This window comes from Aotus nancymaae, unplaced genomic scaffold, assembly GCF_030222135.1.
Source record: "Aotus nancymaae isolate 86718 unplaced genomic scaffold, 86718_ANA_hifiasm-v0.15.2.pri h1tg000002l, whole genome shotgun sequence".
In the NCBI taxonomy this organism is placed as follows: Eukaryota; Metazoa; Chordata; class Mammalia; order Primates; family Aotidae; genus Aotus; species Aotus nancymaae.
This window is the reverse complement of record NW_026988413.1, coordinates 1,966,993-1,987,242: the sequence shown is the minus strand read 5'-3', so window position 1 is coordinate 1,987,242 and position 20,250 is coordinate 1,966,993. Positions and strand designations below refer to the sequence as shown.

Below are 20,250 nucleotides of genomic sequence, written 5' to 3'. Positions count from 1 at the left end.
TGAGCCCGAGGCAGGCGGATCGAGCGCATCAGTTTGGGACCAGCCTGGGCAACATAGTGAAACCCTGTCTCCACAAAGAATACAAAAGTTAGCTGGGCGTGGTGGCACACATCTGTAGTCCCAGCTACTCAGGAGGCTGAGGTAGCAGGATCGCTTGAGCCTGGGAGGCAGAGGCTGCAGTGAGCCAAGATCATGCCACTGCACTCCAGCCTGGGGAACACAGCAAGATCGTATCTCAAAGAGGGGGAAATTTTTTGTATTGTTTTTGAAAATGCAAATTTTTTGTGAAGATACAAAAACCTTTTCGTACATTCATGTTTGTTTATCAGAAATGCTGTTCTTTTATTTCTCTGGATCTCACTCTGTCACCTGAGCTGGAAAGCAGTGCTGTGATCATAGCTCACTGCAGCCTCAAGCTCCTGGGCTCAAGCTGTCCTCTCACCTGGGCCTCCTGAAGTGCTGAGATTACAGGCATGAGCCACTGCACCCGGCCCAGAAACACAATTTTTTATTAAAAATGATAAATGAACAAATATCTTAATTCCTTTTCTGGTGTCTTTGATATACAAAACTTTGTTTACATATATCTGTTTCCAAATTTTAAAATGTTTTTATTTGTCAACTATTTTTAGCAAATTTCTGAAGATTACTTGGTTCTGTTCTCTAGTAATGGCTTCAGGAGTGTATTTTTTAGTCCTGTACACTGTTTATAGGGTGAACAAAAGAGTGTCTTTTGAAACTGTTCATGTCTCTTCACTAAACCCTCCCTGCATGTGCTTACACACACATGCACAAGCACACACATAATTCCTGAGCTCCCTCTGCTGGATTTTTAACATCAAAAAAATTATTCGGATTTTATCATAGAGATATTTCTGCTGGTGTTAGTATACAGCTTTTACAAAGCTGTTCTTTCCTAAGTTGTTATAAATGAAAATATTCTGTAACATGGGGTTTTAATTTTTTATTATTATTATTATTATTTATTTATTTATTTTTAAGACGGGGTTTCACCATGTTGGTCAGGCTGGTCTTGAACTCCCGACCTCAGATGATCCACCCGCCTTGGCCTCCAAAGTGCTTGGATTACAGGCGTGAGCTACCACGCCTGGCCGGGGTTTTAATTTTAATTTTAATTTATTGTATTTTTGAGACGGGGTCTCACCCTGTCGCCCAGGCTGGAGTGAAATGGCACAGTCTTGGCTCACTGCAACCTCTGCCTCCCAGGTTCTCTGCCTCAGCCTCCTGAGTGATTGAGATTACAGGCATGAGCCACTGTGCCTGGCCGAATTTTTAAAATTTATTTTAAACTGGGCAAAGGAGCAACATTAGAAATATTTAAATATGATATACATTATATATTATCTATACATTTATTATGAAAAATCAAGATTTGATACCTTGACTATTAGCATTGATTTCAGAATTTATGAAGATATAAAAAGATTTAGCACTTTTTTCTTTGGTAGCTTGTAACAGGCCTTTTGTTTCTAATAACCTTACAAGCTCTCCTTGTTTGTTAGATCTTTCAGAGACTGATTTATGCAGATAAGCAGGAAGTTCAAGGAGATGGTCCATTTCTGGATGGAATTAATGTCACAATAAGAAGAAATTACATTTATGAAGATGCTTATGACAAACTTTCTCCAGAAAATGGTATATATAATTCTCTCTGTGTATTATTTTGCAGGTGGAGGCTGGGGAATTGTTTTAGAAAGTGATGGTTCTTTAAAAATTAGTGCCCATCATCTTGTTCCATAATGACTTTTAAAAACTGAAATGTGAGGCTGGGCATAGTGGCCACACCTACCTATAATCCTAGCTCTTCGGAAGACTGAGGTGAGAGGATCACTTGAGCTCAGGAGTTAGGGACCAGCCTGGGCATCAGACTGAGATCCTGCCTCAACAGAAATAGAAACAGTGAGCTTTTCAGGGCATGTTAGTGTGCCCCTGTTTTCCCTGGTGTGCAAAAGGCTGAGGCAGGAGAATGGCTTGAGCCTGGGAGGTCAAAGCTACAGTTGAACCTGATTGTGCCACTGCTCCAGCCTTGGCAATAGAGCCAGGCCCTGTCTCCAAAAAACAGTATTGCAAGTCAGATTTGGGAGACATACATTGTCAAATAATATTTCTAAAATTGACAGTTACTATTATAGAAGCCTTTAAAAAGTATTAATTATTTTTAAAGGGGAGGAAACTAACCAGTTACCAACCTCCCATTTTCTGCTCCTAAAATTTAGTTTGCAAGCTATAATTCTAAAAATCTTGATGGGAGCCATTTACATTGTGTATTTTTTGTATAAATACATATTTATATAAAATCATAAATTGTATTCATCAGGATATTCCAAGATGTCTCCATAAAAACATAAATAAATAAATAAATAAAATCGTACATTGTAAGCCAAATTGAATATAGTAACATAAGTGCCATTACAATCCGAGTTACTTTATAAAAAGATAAGTGTGCTTCGATGGCAGTACCATTAGTAAAGGAGGATTACACTGTAACAGTAATTTGGATAGCATTTGGAGATGACCGGCACATTTTGTCTTATGTTAATATTTGATACTTAGTCTTTAAAGTTTGCGTGCTGTCACCTTTAATATCTTAGCAGTTTTAACTTCCAAATATTGTGCTTATGATACTACATTAATTCAGTGTAGGTCAGTACAGACGGGAGTAAAACAGAAGCTTAGGCTGGATCTAAAATTAAAAATGAAATCATCTTACCCGATTTTTGGAAGGTGATAGGTTGTCAGATGTGAAATGACAATTGCCTTTTCTTCTAAAAAAAATTTCATTTTCTTCTGAGGAAACGAAACCTCTGATTTCTGATACTTTGTACTGCTTACGTAGAGTTCATTGTTTCCTGCTGGAGCAGTGGAGGGAGGCGACACCGGTTGTTTCCTTGCTCTACTACAAGCTGTTACTTTTTTACATAATTTACTATTGTCTTTGAATCCTTGCCATGGCCTCTGATGCCGAGTGTCATGAGCTGAGACCGAGTGAACTCAGGTCTGAGTACAGGCTGTGGCCTCTCCACAGGGCCAGGATTCCCTTGCCTAGCAGATTGAATTTTCAGAATATTTTGCATGAATGAGATGAGACTAGGTACTTGACTCCTAATCTAACTAATCATCTAATTGAGAGGTATAGATGAACATACTTTTGAAAACAGTAGTACTCTCTTCTTTGGGATCCCACAGTACATTATAAATCAGTTCTTTTTTTTTTTTTTTTTTTTTTTTTTGAGACGGAGTCTTGCTGTTGTTACCCGGGCTGGAGTGCAGTGGCGCAATCTCGGCTCACTGCACCCTCCGCCTCCTGGGTTCAGGCAATTCTCCTGCCACAGCCTCCTGAGTAGCTGGGACTACAGGCAGGCGCCACCACGCCCAGCTAATTTTTTGTATTTTTAGTAGAGACGGGGTTTCACCATGTTGACCAGGATGGTCTCCATCTCTTGACTTCGTGAACCACCGCGCCCGGCCCTATAAATCAGTTCTAATAGTTTTATGTTGTATTTTTATTAGCAGATTTCATGTTCATCTAAAGGAGGAGTTGAGTCTGCGGGTGAAGGAGCTCTCAGGGCACAGGTGCTGGGGAGCACTTGCAAGAAGGGGGCTGGATTTTCAGCCAAAGTAGAATGTGTTTCTTATTTACCAGCAATTTAAAATTTTAAAACCACTCCCTGTAGATGATTTTTTGATGTTACTATTCAGTAATAACAAGCCTCAAATTTCCTTCTCAATCCTTAAGCTTTAAAAAATATTCAAAAACTAATCACACCCCACCTCCCTAAGTGCATGCTAATAATTGCATTGAAGTGAAAAGATTTGGGATTTGGAAGAAGCTTCTCATAATGTTTATGCTGTAATGTTTAAAATCTTTCCTTTTTTTTTTTTTTTTTGAGACAGAGTCTCGCTCCGTTGCCAGGTGTCAGGCTGGAGGGCAGTGGCCTGATTTCGGCTCACTGCAACCTCCGCCTCCTGCGTTCAAGCAATTCTCCTGCCTCAGCCTCCCGAGTAGCTGGGACTACAGGCACGTGCCACCACGCCCAGCTAATTTTTATAATTTTAGTAGAGACAGGGTTTCACCATGTTGGCCAGGATGGTCTCGATCTCTTGACCTCATGATCACCCGCCTCGGCCTCCCAAAGTGCTGGGATTACAGGCGTGAGTCACCGCACCCAGCCTAAAATCTTTATAAATGTTCTCTTAAGTACTGTAAGAATGATTAAGCCACGTGTTAAAATGTGGAATTTTGCTAGACAAATTAGCAAAGTCAAGTATCTCAGAATAATTAATTTACTTGCGAGAGAATGGGTTAAGGTCAGTTTTTGACTGATAATTTACATATAATCAACGAATGTGATGATTGCACATATCATCCAGTCACCGAAGTGAATCCATGCTTCACCGATGTTGTCTCTCTCATCTCAGAACAGTTCTCTGAAGTGTGCATGTTAGCCCCTATTACACACATGCTGACTGAGTGGAGTATACAGAAGTCGATGGCTGCTCCTGCAGTCAGTGCTCAGAGAGCAGAGACGGGCCAGGTCTCACGGGGATGCCCACGCACTCCCTGCCTGCACTGCACTGTCTTGTTGTAGTGTGGAGTAGCGGGAGAAATCATTGCATTCCCTTGTGAGATTGCTATAAGAATTATAAAGTGGGTCACACAGCTCCCATGGGGCCTGGAGCTCAGGCTGCCATCGTGGGTGAGAATGAGGCAGAACTAGCTCTGTACTCTACTGTCATGAGTTCTGGAGAGCCTCACTTGGCTGTTTTTGTGGGTGGTTAGTTTTATTTTGTTTCATTTAATGGGCAGAAATACCATGTCTTCTGGAAGCAGAGGAAATTTATTACAGAAGCAGGAAAGCAAGCTGGAGCCAAATAGCTTAGATCTGTTTACCTGATTCCCAAGGGTGACATGGGCACTGATCCAGAGGTGGCGGGCACGGCAGGGCAGCACTGCGCCCCTGCTGCTGTGCAGAGTGGCCCCATCTCTCCCATTAAGTCAGTGACCCCTACTCAATGGATGGGAATTTGGTATTCCTGTGTGGTGGCTGTAAGCCTTAGTCAGTCCAGTAATGTATTTGTCCTACTTGAAACATATTATCGAATATTTACACTCTGGGTACTGTAACTTCAAAATTACTGACACATGTACATAGCAATATAGGGATAAACAGGGTTTTAAGGAGATTGCCTGGAGGTTCTATCAAACATTCTGCTAAACCTCTGTTCCAGAATGCTTCTAAAGGTTCGTGTCGCTTGAGAGGCCCCAGGGCAGATAGGTTTAGATGACTGCACCACAGGTGACAGGGCAGTGGCACATGGTGGCCTTTGAAAGTGTCCAGTGCACGCTACGTGCTGTTGCTTTTCTGCCTCCCCTAACTTCATGCAGCAGCCTGTCCCCACCTCTCTTCCCCTCTCCTTCCCCCTGTCAGAAAAGGTAAAGGACATTGCACCTACTTTCCCAAGGCGGTTCTCTGATTCAGCCTGATTATCAGAGCACATCTTAACTTGGTCTACCTTGTTTTTTTGTTTTATGTTTCGAGATGGAATTTTGCTCTTGTTGCCCAGGCTGGAGTGTGATGGTGCGATCTTGGCTCACTGCAACCTCCTCTGCCTCCTGGGTTCAAGCGATTCTCCTGCCTCAGCCTCCCGAGTAGCTGGGATTACAGGCATGCGTCACCACACCCAGCTAGTTTTTTGTATTTTTAGTAGAGACGGTTTCAGCATGTTAGCCAGGACGGTCTTGATCTCCTGAACTCATGATCCGCCCGCCTCGGCATCCCAAAGTGCTGGGATTACAGGCTTGCACCACTGCACCCAGCCTGTTTTTGAGGTTTTTTAAATTTTTATTTGAGAGATGGGGGTCTCAGTTTCACCCAGGCTGGAGTGCAGTGACACAATCATAGCTCACTGCAGCCTCAAACTCCTGGGTTCAAGAGATCCTCCTGAGTAGCTGGGATTACAGGCGCACACCACCATGCCTGGCTTTTCTGATGTTCTGTAGAGATGGGATCTTGCTAGTGTTGCCCAGGCTGGTCTCAGACTCCTGGCCTCAGGGGATCCTTTTGCCTTGGCTTCCCAAAGTGCTGGGATTACAGATGTGAGCCACTGTGCCCAGACAAAAGCAATCTTTTAATTTACTTTTTTTTTTTTTGATGCTCTGTCCCCTAGGCTGGGGTGTAGTGTTGCAATCTCGGGTCACTGCAACCTCTGCCTCCCGGGTTCAAGCAATTCTTCTGCCTCAGCCTCCCAAGTAGATGGGATTATAGACATGTGCCACCGTGTCCAGCTAAATTTTGTATTTTCAGTAGAGGTGGAGGTTTCACCACATCGTGACCAAGCTGGCCTCGAACTCCTGACCTCAGGCGGATCACAGTGATCCGCCTGCCTCAGCCTCCCAAAGTGCTGGGATTACAAGCGTGAGCCACCGCGCCCAGCCTTAAACTGCACAGTTCCCTTTTAGAGGCTCTAGGAGAATCCATTCCTAGCTTCTGGTCTTGCCAGCAGCCCTTGATCTTCCTTGGCTTGTAGATTCATCATTTGATCTCTGCCTCTTTGTAGCAAATTATATAACCAGTAATTTTCCCTCCTTTTTAGCCAAATACAGCTTTTAAAAGATCATGTAGATCAGAGGTGTCCAATCCTTTGGCTTCCCTGAGCCGCATTGGAAGAAGAATAATTGTCTTGGGCCAGACATAAAATACACTAACACTAATGATAGCTGATGAGCTTTAAAAAAAAAAAAAAGTGCAAAAACAATCTCATAATGTTTTAAGAATGTTTGAATTTGTGTTGGGCCTCGTTCAATGCCATCCTGGGCCACATCAGCCCATGGACCGCAGGTTGAGGACAAGCTTGCTGTAGATACTGGAGGACCGACTTCCTGAGAGCTTGTGGATCGTTCATCTCACTCAGAGGGTCTGTTTCATGTTAACTTCACTGACATTCATTAATTTTTCTTGGTATGATGATCTGTTCCACTAACAGTCTATGTCCTTAATTCTGCTCTCCTCCTCTGCAGGCGTTTTCACTCAGCTATGTCCTTTAGAATGTGGGGGATAATTTTATTATATCCTATAAACATTCTTCTTTTCTCCTCATTCCATGCCTTCCCTCTTTTTTCCATTTTAGACTCTGGGGAAAATCTTCGTTAGTCTATCTCATCGTCTCTTTAATATTATTGCTGGGCCAGGTGTGGTGGCTCACGCCTGTAATCCCAGCACTTTGAGAGGATGAGTCGGGTGGATCACTTGAGGTCAGAAGTTGTAGACCAGGCTGGCCAACATGGTGAAACCCTGTCTCTCCTAAAAATACAAAAACTAGCCGGGCATAGTGAAGGGTGCCTGTAGTCCCAGCTACTCAGGAGGCTGAAGCAGGAGAATTGCTTGAACCCGGGAAGTGGAGGTTGCAGTGAGCTGAGATCCTGCCACTGCACTCCAGTCTGGGTGATAGAACAAGACTCTGTCTCAAAAAATAATAATAATAATATCATTGCTGTTTTGAGTCCTACATTAAAATGTCCCTAAGATCCTCGCTGCCTCCCCAAGCCTTCCTGCAAGGCCAGTTTATGTGACTGCTTTCTTGTAACGTCTTTCCTCCTCACCTCCCGTCTCTCTGAACAGAGCCTGACTTGAAAAAGCGGATCCGTGTGCACTTGCTCAATGCCCATGGCCTGGATGAAGCTGGTATTGACGGTGGTGGTATTTTCAGAGAGTTTTTAAATGAACTACTGAAGTCAGGATTTAACCCCAACCAGGGGTTCTTTAAGACTACTAATGAAGGACTTCTGTACCCCAACCCGGCTGCTCAGATGCTTGTGGGAGATTCTTTTGCCAGACATTACTACTTCCTAGGCAGAATGCTCGGAAAGGTAAAGTAAGCTTCATCTGAAAATGGATCTCAGACCGTGTGTGGTTGTTACCCAGATTTACCGTAAAAATACTGTTCGTTTTCAATTCGGATGCTAAATGTTGGAAAAGCCCTGCACTGAACAAGTTTATATGGTTGTAAGTAGGTGCTGTGGTTTGAATGTCCCATCCAAACTCATGTTTTCCCTTTATCCCCAGTGTGCCAGTATTGAGAGGTGGGACCTTTAAAAGGTGATTGGATCATGCAAGCTCAGCCTTCAAGAATGGATGAGTAGTTTATTGTGGGAGGGGCCCTGGTGACTTTTTACAGGAGGGAGCCCCGAGCCTCAGCCCCTATCCTTGTGATGCCCCGCACCGCCTGCGGACTCTGCAGGGTCCTCACCAATGAGAAGGCCTCACCAGGGGCTGTCCCTGGACCATGGGCTTCCTGGCCTCCACAGCTATAAGAAATGGATTTTAGTTTTTACTAATTACTCAGTTTCAGGTGTTCTGTTGTAAGCAGTGGAAAACGGACCAAGGCAGTGGCAGCCTCATGACCATTCGTTTTCTAGGACTGCTGCAACAGATTACACACACGTGGCCGGGGGGCGGGTGCTTAGGTAAACGTAAATGAATATTTGACAGTTCTGGAAGCCAGAATTGCAAACTCAGGGTGTCAGCAGCAGCACAGTTTCCTTTTTTAAATAAGGACACCTGTCATTATATTGGGGCCTGCCCTGATCCAGTGTGACTTCATCCACAAAAGATCTTATTTCCAAAGAAGGTTATATTCACGGATTAGGATTTGAATTGTCTACCTCTTAGAGTGACATTTTTAAAGTTCAGTATTCAGGGACTGTTATTAGTTAGCTGTTCGTTTGTTTGTTTATTTTGAGACAGAGTCTCTCCTCGCTCTGTCACCCAAGCTGGAGTGCTGTGGCGCCATCTCTGCTCACTACAACCTCCGCCTCCCAGGTTCGAGCAATTCTCCTTGCCTCAGCCTCCTGAGTAGCTGGGAGTACAGGTGTGCACCACCACGCCCGGCTAATTTTTGTATTTTTAGTAGAGACGGGTTTCACCATGTTGGCCAGGATAGTCTTAAACTCCTGACCTCAAGTGGTCCACCTGCCTTGGCCTCCTAAAGTGCTGGGATTACAAGCATGAGCCACTGCACCTGGCCTGTTACTAGCATTCTTAAATAAATTAGAAATTAATGTTGCTATTGTGATTAATTTCTGTAAGAATTAATCAGAGCTATAACCATTTTCAACTTTGTAATAAAATTTATCTATCTCATTGGTGGTTCTGTTCTCTGAGAAGCATAGTACATGGAGTTGCCTGTTTTGAGAAGCAGCTTAATTAAAAATCAGTGCCTGCAAAACAGATGGTGCTTTTATGACTTCTTTTACTGAACAGTTTTATTAAAATATAACTCACGTTATGGAAAATTCAACCTTCTAAAGTGTACAGTTCAGTGGTTTTTAATATATTCATGGTGTTGTGTGACCATCACCAATATCTAATTTCAAAGCAGTGTCATCACCCCAAAAAGGAAACCCTACGAAGTCACTCCCTGTCCTGCCTTTCCTCCCCCAGCCCTGGCCAACCACTAATCTGTCTCTGAAATTTTTTTTCCTGGACATTTCATGTAAGTGGAATCATTTATATCAACTATAAATTTGTGACCTTACTGGCTTGTTTTAACATGTTTTCAGGTTTCTTTCATGTCATAGTATGTCAGAGCTTCACTCCTATTAAGGGCTGAATCTTATTTCGTGGTATGGATGTACCACACTTGGGGGCTTGTTTTGTTGTGTTCGTTTTGAAATAGGTCTTACTCTGCCACCTAGGCTGGAGTGCACTGGCACAAACACAGCTCACTCCTGTGCTCTAGCAGTCCTCCTGCTTTCAGCCTCCCGAATAGCTGGGACCACAGGTGCTTGCCACCATATGTGGCTAATTATTTCATTTTATTTTTGTAGAGGCAGGGACTCACCATGTTGCCCAGGCTGCTCGTGAACTCCTGGCCTCAATCAGTCCTCCTGCCTCAACCTCCCAAAGGACTGAGATACAGATGTGAGCCGCCACATCCCCTCACCGTGTTGCGTTTATTTATTCATCTGTTGGTGGACATTTGCATTGTTGCCACTTTTTGGCTGTTGTGAATAATGCTGCTGCAAACATGTATACAAGCTGTTATAAGGACATAGGTTTTTCATTTTTCTTGGGTATATACCTAGACATAGAAGTGCTAGGTCATATAGTACTCCACTAAAAGTGTCTGCAGCCTTTGACAATCCCACTAGCAATCTGGGGAAGGTTTCAGTTGCTCCACATCCTTGTCAGCCCTTACCTGTTGTTGTCTTTTGCCTATTTATTTATTTATTTTTTTTTGAGACGGAGTCTTGCTCTCTCGCCAAGCTGGAGTGCAGTGGCATGATCTCAGCCCACTGCAACCTCCGCCTCCCGGGTTCAAGTGGTTGTCCTGCTTCAGCCTCCCAGATAGCTGGGACTACAGGAACGTGCCACCACTCCCAGCTACTTTTCGAATTTTTAGTAGAGACCGGGTTTTACCATGTTGGCCAGGGTGGTCTCAATCTCTTGACCTCGTGATCCACCCACCTTGGCCTCCCAAAGTGTTGGGATTAACAGGTGTGAGCCCCCGTGCCCCTGTGCCTGGCCTGTTGTTGTCTTTTACATTACAGCCATTCTAGTGGGTGGGAATTGGTGTCTCATTGTGGTTTTAATTTCCCTGATGACGAATAATGTTGAGCATCTTTTCATGTGCATCGTGACTTCTGTTGAGAAATGTCTATTCAAGTTCATTGCCTGTTTTTTTATTGGATTGTCTTTTATTATTAAGTCCCTACAATGCAATGAGTTAGGAAATTTATATCCTCCAGAGGAAGCTGAAACATTGTCAGATAAATGATTTGCAAGTATTTGCTTCATTCTGCAGATTGTGTCTTCACTTTTGTGGTGATTTCCTTTGAAGAATGAAAATTTTAAATTTTGAAGTCTAATGTTTTTTTCTTTTATTGCTTGTTTTTGGTGTCTTTTCCATTCCCTGACCTGAAATCACAAAGATTTATACCTATGTATGTTCTTCTGACGTTTTATAGTTTTAGCTCTTACATTTTGGTCTTTGATTCTCTTTGAGTTAATTTTTGTAGATTGTGTGAGTTAGGCATCCTCATGTTCTTGGCACCCTTGTTGAAAATTAGTTGACTATACACACAGCACTCTGGGTCTGCCCTCAGGCAATACGGTCTTGATTATTATAGCTTTGCAGTAAGGGGTGTGTGCGTGTTTATTAACAGCAAATGGGAGTAGAACCCAGGCCTTAGGAAGCAAGGATAGTGGGAAGGAATCAGTCTATCCTGGACATAGAATAATTCCCCTTTATTTGTGTCTCTTTGGAATGCATTGTCGTAGCCCCAGTTACTTACTTGTTGAGACTCCCAATGATTGTAAGTGCTCTTGAGGTTTGAGAAAGGGCTCCAGCAGGACTTCACCGCCGTAGCAGTATGTGTTGTATCCTCATCTTCAGGCTCACCGTATTCCAGGTGTTGATTTGTGTGCTGGCTTTGCTGGGAGCTCTCAGATTGCATCTCTCTCTTTGTTGATAGTCACGCAGTCTACTTCTTGCAACTCAGTTTCAGCTTCCTCTGGAGGATGTGCATTTCATAGCTCATTTCATGAAATCTTTACAATGAAATCCCGCAGTTCTTTCTGTTAAAGTGACCCTAAGAACCTTCTAATTTAATAATATGTATGTGAAAATAAAGGTGAGTGTTTTGCTAGACTAACCTGAAGTACTCTAAACTTGGTGGTTTTCACACCAAGCAGGTACAGAAGATAGCACAGGAATTTTATCTGCATGAATTAAATCTTAAGATTATATATTACTTTTTCTTCCTGAATGTATACATCCATCTGGTCTTGATTAATGTAAGAGCTAATAGTTGTGTAAGTCTAGTGAGGATAAACTCATTTTCTCCTGTATTTATTGACATCTGCTTATAATTGAAATTATTCTGAAGATGATGTCATTGTACAGTACTGTACTTTGCATTATGTATATATTTATACAAGATCCAGAGAGAATTTGTGTTTTTAAACCTTTCTCCCACAAATGAAGTTTATGTAAATTGTATCTTATTAAGGCTGTTTAAAATAATGTTTAGACCAGTAATGAAACTATAGTTATTTAAGGATGGTAGTTAACTTAGTATCACATGTTTAAGACTTTGCTTACATTATTTTCTGCATGGAAATTCTTAAGGAGTTACTAACTTCCAAAATGTATCTCATAGCCATCAAATTACAAAGCTAAACTTTGTACCAACATGTTAAAAATTGCTCAGATCTAAGTAAGTCTAATAGCACAGCAACTAATAGTGTGGTACCTGAACATTACATCTTTAAGAGAATAAAATTGTATATTGACTGATTATGATATTTATTGGGTCATAATGTATTTAAATTTTCTTTAATGCATATGTTAGTGATTGTTTACTGTGATAAAGTGCAAAGAGGTCTTCAAGAGTGATCCTGCAGAGGAAGAATTACCTCATGTCACTGGTCACTTCACAATTAAAAGTTCCATTAGCAAATGATTCTTGCTTCTGGTGTGGGTCATGATTGCATTTTATCGCCTGTAAATCAGGCTCCAGACAGGGAATAAATAAACAGCCCAAGGATGTGGTAATGTCATCTTGAACTTTTTTTACAGATAGAAGCACCTAGGTCCATTTAAGCCAATTAAGTTCAGAATATTTATTGAAGCTAATCCTTTATCATATTTGAATTCTATTTGAAAATGGCTTTTTTTCTTGGTTCAGAATATTGATTTAATTGGAACGACATGCCTATAAATCAGATTATTTGATATCTTGGTTATGTATTATAAAATTTTAATTAGATTGTGTAACTTCAGCATGGTTTATAATTTTTTATTGCGGTAGAATTCAGTGTGCATTGAATGTATTACATAGTGTAATATTGGCACTTAACAATTTATCTTGAGATTTTCAAAAGTTGGGAAAGTTTCTTTTTCTCTGTCATTAGCATCGTTTTGTAAAATGCTCACTGAATTTGCTGAGGCTCTAAATGTCTGAACTGAGGTGATGACTAGTCATTTTGGTTGCCTTAGTCCTTAAAGGGGCAGAGCTTCTCTTCTGTAATACCTTGTTTTGAACCTAAACTCTTTTTTGGGTGTTGTTGGGATGTGTCTTGCTGTCTCTCCCAGGCTGTAGTGCAGTGGTGTGATTTCGGCTCACTGTAACCTCTGCCTCCTGTTCAACCCTAAACTCTTTTTGAGACAGAGGCTGGCGGGCAGTGGTGCAATCTCTGCTTACTGCAACCTCCGCCTCCTGGGTTCAAACGTTTCTGCTGTCTCAGCCTCTTGAGTAGCTGGGATTACAGACGTGCATCACCACGCCCAGGGAACTTTTGTATTTTTAGTAGAGACGGAGTTTCACCATGTTGGCCAGGCTGATCTCCAACTCCCGACCTCAGATAATCCACCCATCTCAGCCTCCCAAAGTGCTGGGATTACAGTTGTGAGCCACCGTGCCCAGTCACCCCAAACTCTTTACAGGAGTGTGATTGAGCTGCTGTTGCACCCGGCTGCCATCAGACTGCGTGCTCTGATCTCAGAAGCTGAAATCTCTTTTCTCTTAGATGTTTTAGACATAACATTCAGCAGATATAGTGGGTCATGCTATGCTCAGCACAAGTCTTCCAGTTGATGTGAAGACTTTTTCCTACTTAGCTATATGCAGATTTCAGAAGCAGACTTTTCTCTGATTCTCCCTGGTAGGCAATTCTGAATTTTCTCTTGTGGACCTTATGCTTCTTTTAGAAGCAGAAAAATAAAAGACAATATTTTATAAATCATTGCTTTCTTGAATGTTACCCCTTCTGAGAATTGTACTTGCTTTTCTAGCATACATTTTAATAATCATGGTTTACATTCTTTTTCATTCAGTACAGACTATTCACAGATGTGAAGATTATCCTTCTTACAAATTAAGACAGTTTTCTTATTTTTATTTGTATATTTTGAGACGGAGTTTTGCTCTTGTTGCTGAGGCTGGAGTGCAGTGGTGTGATCCTGGCTTCCTGCAACCTCCGCCTCCTGGGTTCAAGCAATTCTCCTGCCTCAGCCTCCCGAGTAGCTGGGACCGTAGGCACACATCACCACGCCCAGCTAATTTTTGTATTTTTAATATAGACGTGGTTTCACCATGTTGGCCACTCTGGTCTCTAACTCCTGACCTCAGGTGATCCACCTGCCTCGGCCTCCCGAGCCACTATGCCTGGCAAGACAATTTTCTATGTAAGTCTGTTTGAAATTAACCATGAAATGACTTAGATGGTACAGTAAAAATGAGAGATGTATTCCTGAATTCAGTTGATTGTTGCAGCTAAACAAGGTTTTCACTGTACGTTTAGCACCACAGGGTACTCATGTAAAATCTTTCTGCTCTTGGGTTAAGTAGGTCTTGTTTACTATTGAGTTATTCCTTCCTGTTTATTTTTCAAATCACTCCCAAGCAGTAGTTAAAATTCATGAGGGGAATAGATCATATGAGACCAAGACCATCCTCCTTTTTTTGGGCCATGTTACTTTGTCACCATGAAGATTAGAAGCACATATTCTTGCTGGCCCCACTTAAAGTCTGCTGTTTATCTTTGGCTCTTATTTGTGCAATAAAGTCAACAAATCTAAAAAATAGGGTTGAGTGCAGTAACTCATGCCTGTGATCCCAGCACTTTGGGAGGCCAAGGTGGGAAGATCACTTAGGCCCAGAAATTCAAGACCAGCCTGGGCATACATAGGTTGACCTCGTCTTTACTACTTTTTTAAATAAAAAAAAAAAAGGTAGCCAGGCGTGGTGGCGTGTGTCTGTAGTCCCAGCTACTTAGGAGGCTGAAGGGGGAAGATTGCTTGCACCTGGGTTGCAGAGGCTGCAGTGAGCTGTGATGGCCCCATCACACTCCAACCTGGGTAACACAGACCTTGTCTCAAAATAATAATAAAACAGGGCCCATGTAAATCCTTTTAAACATTTAAATACTCATTTAGATTTAACACATGTAACTTTATGGAATTAAAGCCAAATTAAGGTGTCTGATGTTCTGTTTCTAAACTGAAAATCAGCTTTGAGAGCCATCAGTAGGTGAAGTAGCGGAGTGCACACTCGGGAGTAAGCCAGGCCAGTCGGGGCTCCTGGCCTTCCCAGCAGAGGGCTGGCAGATCTGGCCTGTGTTGTCACGGGCCTCCTTGGCTTTGGTATAAGTAGCCTGCATTGGAGCAAGCACTCGAGCTGGGAGACTAGATGGAGTGTCACAGTCATTCAGGTTGAATGATGATGCTGTCTACAGCCTGATGGTAGTGGTGGTGAGAAGTCATCATGTTCAAGGAGATTTGCTGAAGAATCACATGTTGGGATGTGCGAGGACAAGAGAAGGTAAGGGGACCACCTGGGTTCTGTTCTGAGAACTAGAAGGATAGGGGTCATGTTGACTAAGCTGGGAAGGCCCAGGCAGGAGCAGGTGTGGGAGGGAGACATTCCTCTGGAAGCTAAGTGCGGCAGTTGAGGGTAGGGGCCTCGGATTCAGAGGCAGTGGCTGGGCTGAGCCATCAGCATTCAGTGTACTTAAGGTCATGAGACTGAATTATGAATTAGATCACCCAGGGTGGTTGTGTCGCTAGGGAAGAGCTGAAGAGCTGAGCCCCTGGGCGCTCCAAGGTTTAGAGTCCAGGGAGTGGAGAACTGACTAATGGAAGTTAAGGAGATGCAGCTGGAAAGGAAGGGAGAAAACCAGGAAAGTAGGATTTCAGGTGCCAAATAAAGACGGTGTTTCAAGGGAACAGAGAGGTGGGTATTGTCCAATAGTACTATTAGGCCAAGTAAGGTGTAGCACTGACAAGTGGCCGTGTCATTTAGCACTGTGGACAGGTGATTTCTGTGGGGTGGGGGAAGCAAAAACCTCAGCAGAGAGATTGAAAACAATGTCAGCATTATCTTCCTAAAGTATCACATCACAGCAGAAATATGTACACATTTGTGATATATCACAACAAAACGTATATATATTCATCAGAATACTTGGGAAAGAATGTTTATAGTAACACTGTATAGCCCCTAACCTGGAAATTACACAGATGCCCTTCAGAAGCATCATGGATAATAAGAAGTTGTAGGATATTCACAAGACTTACTGAATGAACAAACTACAGCTGCTCAAGATGGTATGAGTGAACAGCACAGACCTAACATTGAGTTAAAGAGTCTGGACACACAGAAGTACATTTTGTCAGATTTCATGTACAGGAGTTCAGAACCAAGCAGAGCTCATTGCAGTTTTTGGAAGGCAGGATCCTGATGCTCCTGGGAGGGTAGCATTGGAAGGGGGCGCAGGGGGCTTCTGGGGTGCTCGGCATTTTCTGCACCGTGGACTAAGTGCTTTTCCATGAGTGTGTTCACTGGGTTAAAATGGATGGAGCCACAGGTTTGTGATTGGGGCACTCTGCAGCGGTAGACTTCAGAACAGTTACAGAAGAAGGATCTGAGAAGAATTGAGGGAGTGGTTGTAAAGAAAACCAGTCGCTTAAGGGATATGGGGCTAGGGAAGCTGCGTTCTAAAGATGGGAGAAGTAACAGCGTGTGTGTATGCTGCTGGAAATAAGTCAGTGGAATTGCTAAGAGGAACCGCACCCTGCAAAGTGAGGGTGTGGGGCCTGGTGCTCACAGGCTGTGTGTCCAAGAAGAGGAGGGAGAGGAATGCTTGTGGGAGCAGGGGCTCGTTCCCACTACTTCCCGCTGTGGCTGCTTTGTGGGTGGCACAGCAGAGGTGAGGATGGGAAGAGCAGCGTTCCCAGACCAGTCACATCTGCATCGCCTGGGGATCTGTTAGAAATGCACATTCTTGGTCTCCACCCCAGACCTTCTGAATCTGGAATTCTAGGGGTAGGGCTCAGCAAGGTGTGTTTTTTTGGTTTTGGGGTTTTTTTGGTGGGGGGTGGGGTGTTGAGAAAGAATCTTGCTCTTGCACAGACTGAAATGCAGTGGCACAGCTCACTGCAACCTCGGCCTCCCGGGTTCAAGCTGGTACTATAGACACCCACCACACCCAGTGAAGTTTTGTATTATTAGTAGAGATGGGGTTTTGCCATGTTGGCCAGGCTGCTCTTGAACCCCTGGCCTCAAGTGATCCACCCGCCTTAACCTCCCAAAGTGCTGAGATTATAGGTGTGATCCATAGCACCTGGCCAGCAAGCTGTGTTTTAATAAGCTTTAATTAGTAAGTATGACTCTGGCCCAGGACAGCGGCTCACACCTGTAATCCCAACACTTTGGGAGGCTGAGGCGGGCAAATCACAAGGTCAGGAGATTGGAGACCATCCTGGCTAACACGGTGAAACCCTGTCTCGACTAAAAATACAAAAAATTAGCTGGGCATGGTGGCACGTGCCTGTAGTCCCAGCCACTTGGGAGGCTGAGGCAGGAGAAATGTCTGAACCTGGGAGGCAGAGGTTGCAGTGAGCCAAGATCACGCCATTGTACTCCAGCCTGGGGGACACAGCAAGATTCTGTCAAAAAAAAAAAAAAAAAAGGCAACTGACTGTGATGCACACTAAAATTTGTGAATTACTGGACTATGGAAATACAGGATTGCCAGTTAGTGTAGGGCTCACTTGACGTTAGTATCATAAAGTGGAGTGAGACCAGCCTGGGTGGTTTTTCTACACCCATAAGCAGCTAACAAGGATGTAGAGGTAGATTTAACCAGGGGTGGGGTTTTTTGCCAAGTGACTAAAAGATTGAATTGGTTGCAAGTTGAGAGCGGTTACAAGAGCCTACCTTTGAATCCAGGCTGTTTAGAGAGGAAATTAATCCATGAGTGGAGACCTGAGGGCAAGGGAAGGGAAACTGGAAGGGAGAGGAGACCTGTGGGGTCAGGGTCCTCCAGGGAGTCAGCGTAGAGGTGGCTAAAGCTAAGATCAGAGGGACTTAGTTACCGAGAATGACACTTGGAGGACAGGACTGAAGGAATTGGTAGCTAAGATGGAATTGAGGGACAGCCAGGATGTTAGAATGACAGTCCACTGAGGGCCACTGATGTCATCAAAAATCATCACCAGACTGTGTTGGACTCGCAGGAGCTAAAGTCTTGAATTAAGGGGCAGTGACTGCACCTGGGAGAGGTAATGGATGCTCAAGCTCAGTGCATGAGATTGAAAGCCCGGGATTTTAAGGGGGATAGAAAGGAAGTATGGTCTGGAAGTGGCCGTAAGGAGCGCAGGGGTCCTCCCTTCCTCTGTGCCCAGTGGTCCAAGGGTGTGAAAGAGACCACAGCCACTCCTGCAGAGTGCCGTGAGGAACAGAGAGTGCTGCACGGCTCTTGTGAAGATGGACTACTGGGTGTTGCAGTATAGTCAGAAGGAGACCAGGAGCACAAACAGTAAAAGAAAAGATGAAGTGGACTTAAAATTAAAAACCTTTGTGCTTCAAAAGACACCATCAAGAAACTGAAAATACAACACATTGAAAGAGAAGATGCTTATGACATATATGTAAAGGACTCCATGATAAAAAGCCTAATTAAAACTGGGCAGAGGGTCCAATTGGACATCTCTCCAGGGAATAGCAGCAAATGGGCTGTGAGCTCATGCAAAATGGCCAGCATCACTAGTCATCAGGGAAGGGCAAAGCACGGCCACAGGCTGCTGCGCACACCCGCTAACATGGTGGGGATCGGACCAGGAATCGCAGAGTTGGTGAGGATGTGGAGGAATCAAGAGTCCTCGTGCGTCGCCAGTGGGAACGCAATATGGCGCAGCCACTTTGAAAATGGTTTTGCAGTTCTTCAAAAGGTTAGTTATAGAATATACTTTTGACCCAGCAAACATAGATTCACACAAAAACTTGTACACACGTTCTTGCAGCAGCATTATTTGTAGTAGCTAAAGGATGGAAATGACTCAAAGGCCCGTCAGCTGACATGAGTAAACAGAATGTGGTTCATCCGTGCGGGGGAGTGTTACTGGGCTGTCAAAGGGCTAAAGCACTGACACGTAACACACGGACGCGCCGGATTGTGTTCTGCTTCGTGACAGCACAGATGCGGAAATCCCTAAAGACGTGATTCCGATTATATGAAATGTCCCAAACAGGAAACTAGAGAGCTGGAAGGTGGATGTGTGATTACCAGGGCGGGGAGGAGCCCGGAGTGGCAGCTAAGGGATGTGGAGTTTTTTTTTTAGAATGATGAAAATCTTCAGAAGTTGACTGTGGTGAATGTTGTACAACTGTATGAATATAATAAAACCTTTGACTGTAACGTACATGGATGATATCCCAGTAAAGCTGTTACCAAGGAATAGTGCGGTAAGACGGTGACAGAGAGCCAGTGTCACAGAAGTTAGAGAAAGCAGCAGTCAGTATACATCGGAGTTCATGTGTGGATCATCCTAAAACTAGGAGGAGTATCGCGATCATACTGTTGGCTCTTGTTAGGGAAACATAGTACCCAGTGGTGACAAAATCTTTTATCGAAGCCATCAGTATCGAATTTCTCAAGAGGTGGCTTGACAGCAGATTTCTAAAATCTGATATTTTACTCTCCTGTATGGCAAAAGTAGAATTTTGAAACCTGAAAGACATTTGCTTGTAATTGTTGAAGATAGTTATTGGTTATGTGGGGTACCTTGAGACTGGGCCTGAGTTTTTCGTGTTTTTTTTTTTTTTAATTCCTAATGTTTTTCAGAAGCGGGAGTGTGAAAACAGTCCTCAGATGCTCAGATGCTTGCTTTTTGCCAGTGGAATTGGGAATGTGGGTTTGCTGCTTGGGTGAACTTCCTGGTTCATGAAGATGTAAGATTATCTTCTGGAAGTTTTGGTGAGCAGGGTAGGGGGTTTCTTTGTTGTGGAGCCTGAACCTGGGAGCCATAGAACTAGAAGTGGAGAAAAAAAAGAAGGGTCAGGCCAGGCACAGGTGTTCACCCCTATATTCCCAGCACTTTAAGAGGCCAGGCGGGCAGATCACCTGAGGTCAGGAGTTTGACACCAGCCTGGTCAACATGGTGAAACCCTATCTCTGCTCACAATGCAAAAACTAGCCAGACGTGGCGATGAGTTCCTGTAATCCCAACTACTCGTGAGGCTGAGGCAGGAGAATCACTTGAAACAAGAAGGCCGAGTTTACAGTGAACTAAGATGATGCCACTGCATCCAGCCTGTGCTAAAGATTAAAACTCTCTCTCAAAAAAAAAGGATGGGTCAACTCCAGACTGCTCAAAATGGTATTGTGGATGGAGTGCTGGAAACCACTGTGAGGAAAATAGGACAGGAGACATTCACTTTGCATCTCC

The 20,250-nt window shown here is 43.5% G+C and overlaps 1 protein-coding gene across 2 annotated transcripts in view; it reads left to right on the top strand.

Moving 5' to 3' along the window:
• UBE3C (ubiquitin protein ligase E3C) overlaps positions 1 to 20,250 on the top strand; it is a 121,229-nt gene that overhangs the window by 74,947 nt on the left and 26,032 nt on the right. For both annotated transcript variants that reach the window (XM_064367388.1, XM_064367418.1), the window contains exons 17-18: positions 1,524 to 1,656; positions 7,641 to 7,888. In XM_064367388.1, coding sequence (XP_064223458.1) covers positions 1,524 to 1,656; positions 7,641 to 7,888 — 381 coding nt within the window. The remainder of the gene's footprint in view (positions 1 to 1,523; positions 1,657 to 7,640; positions 7,889 to 20,250) is intronic.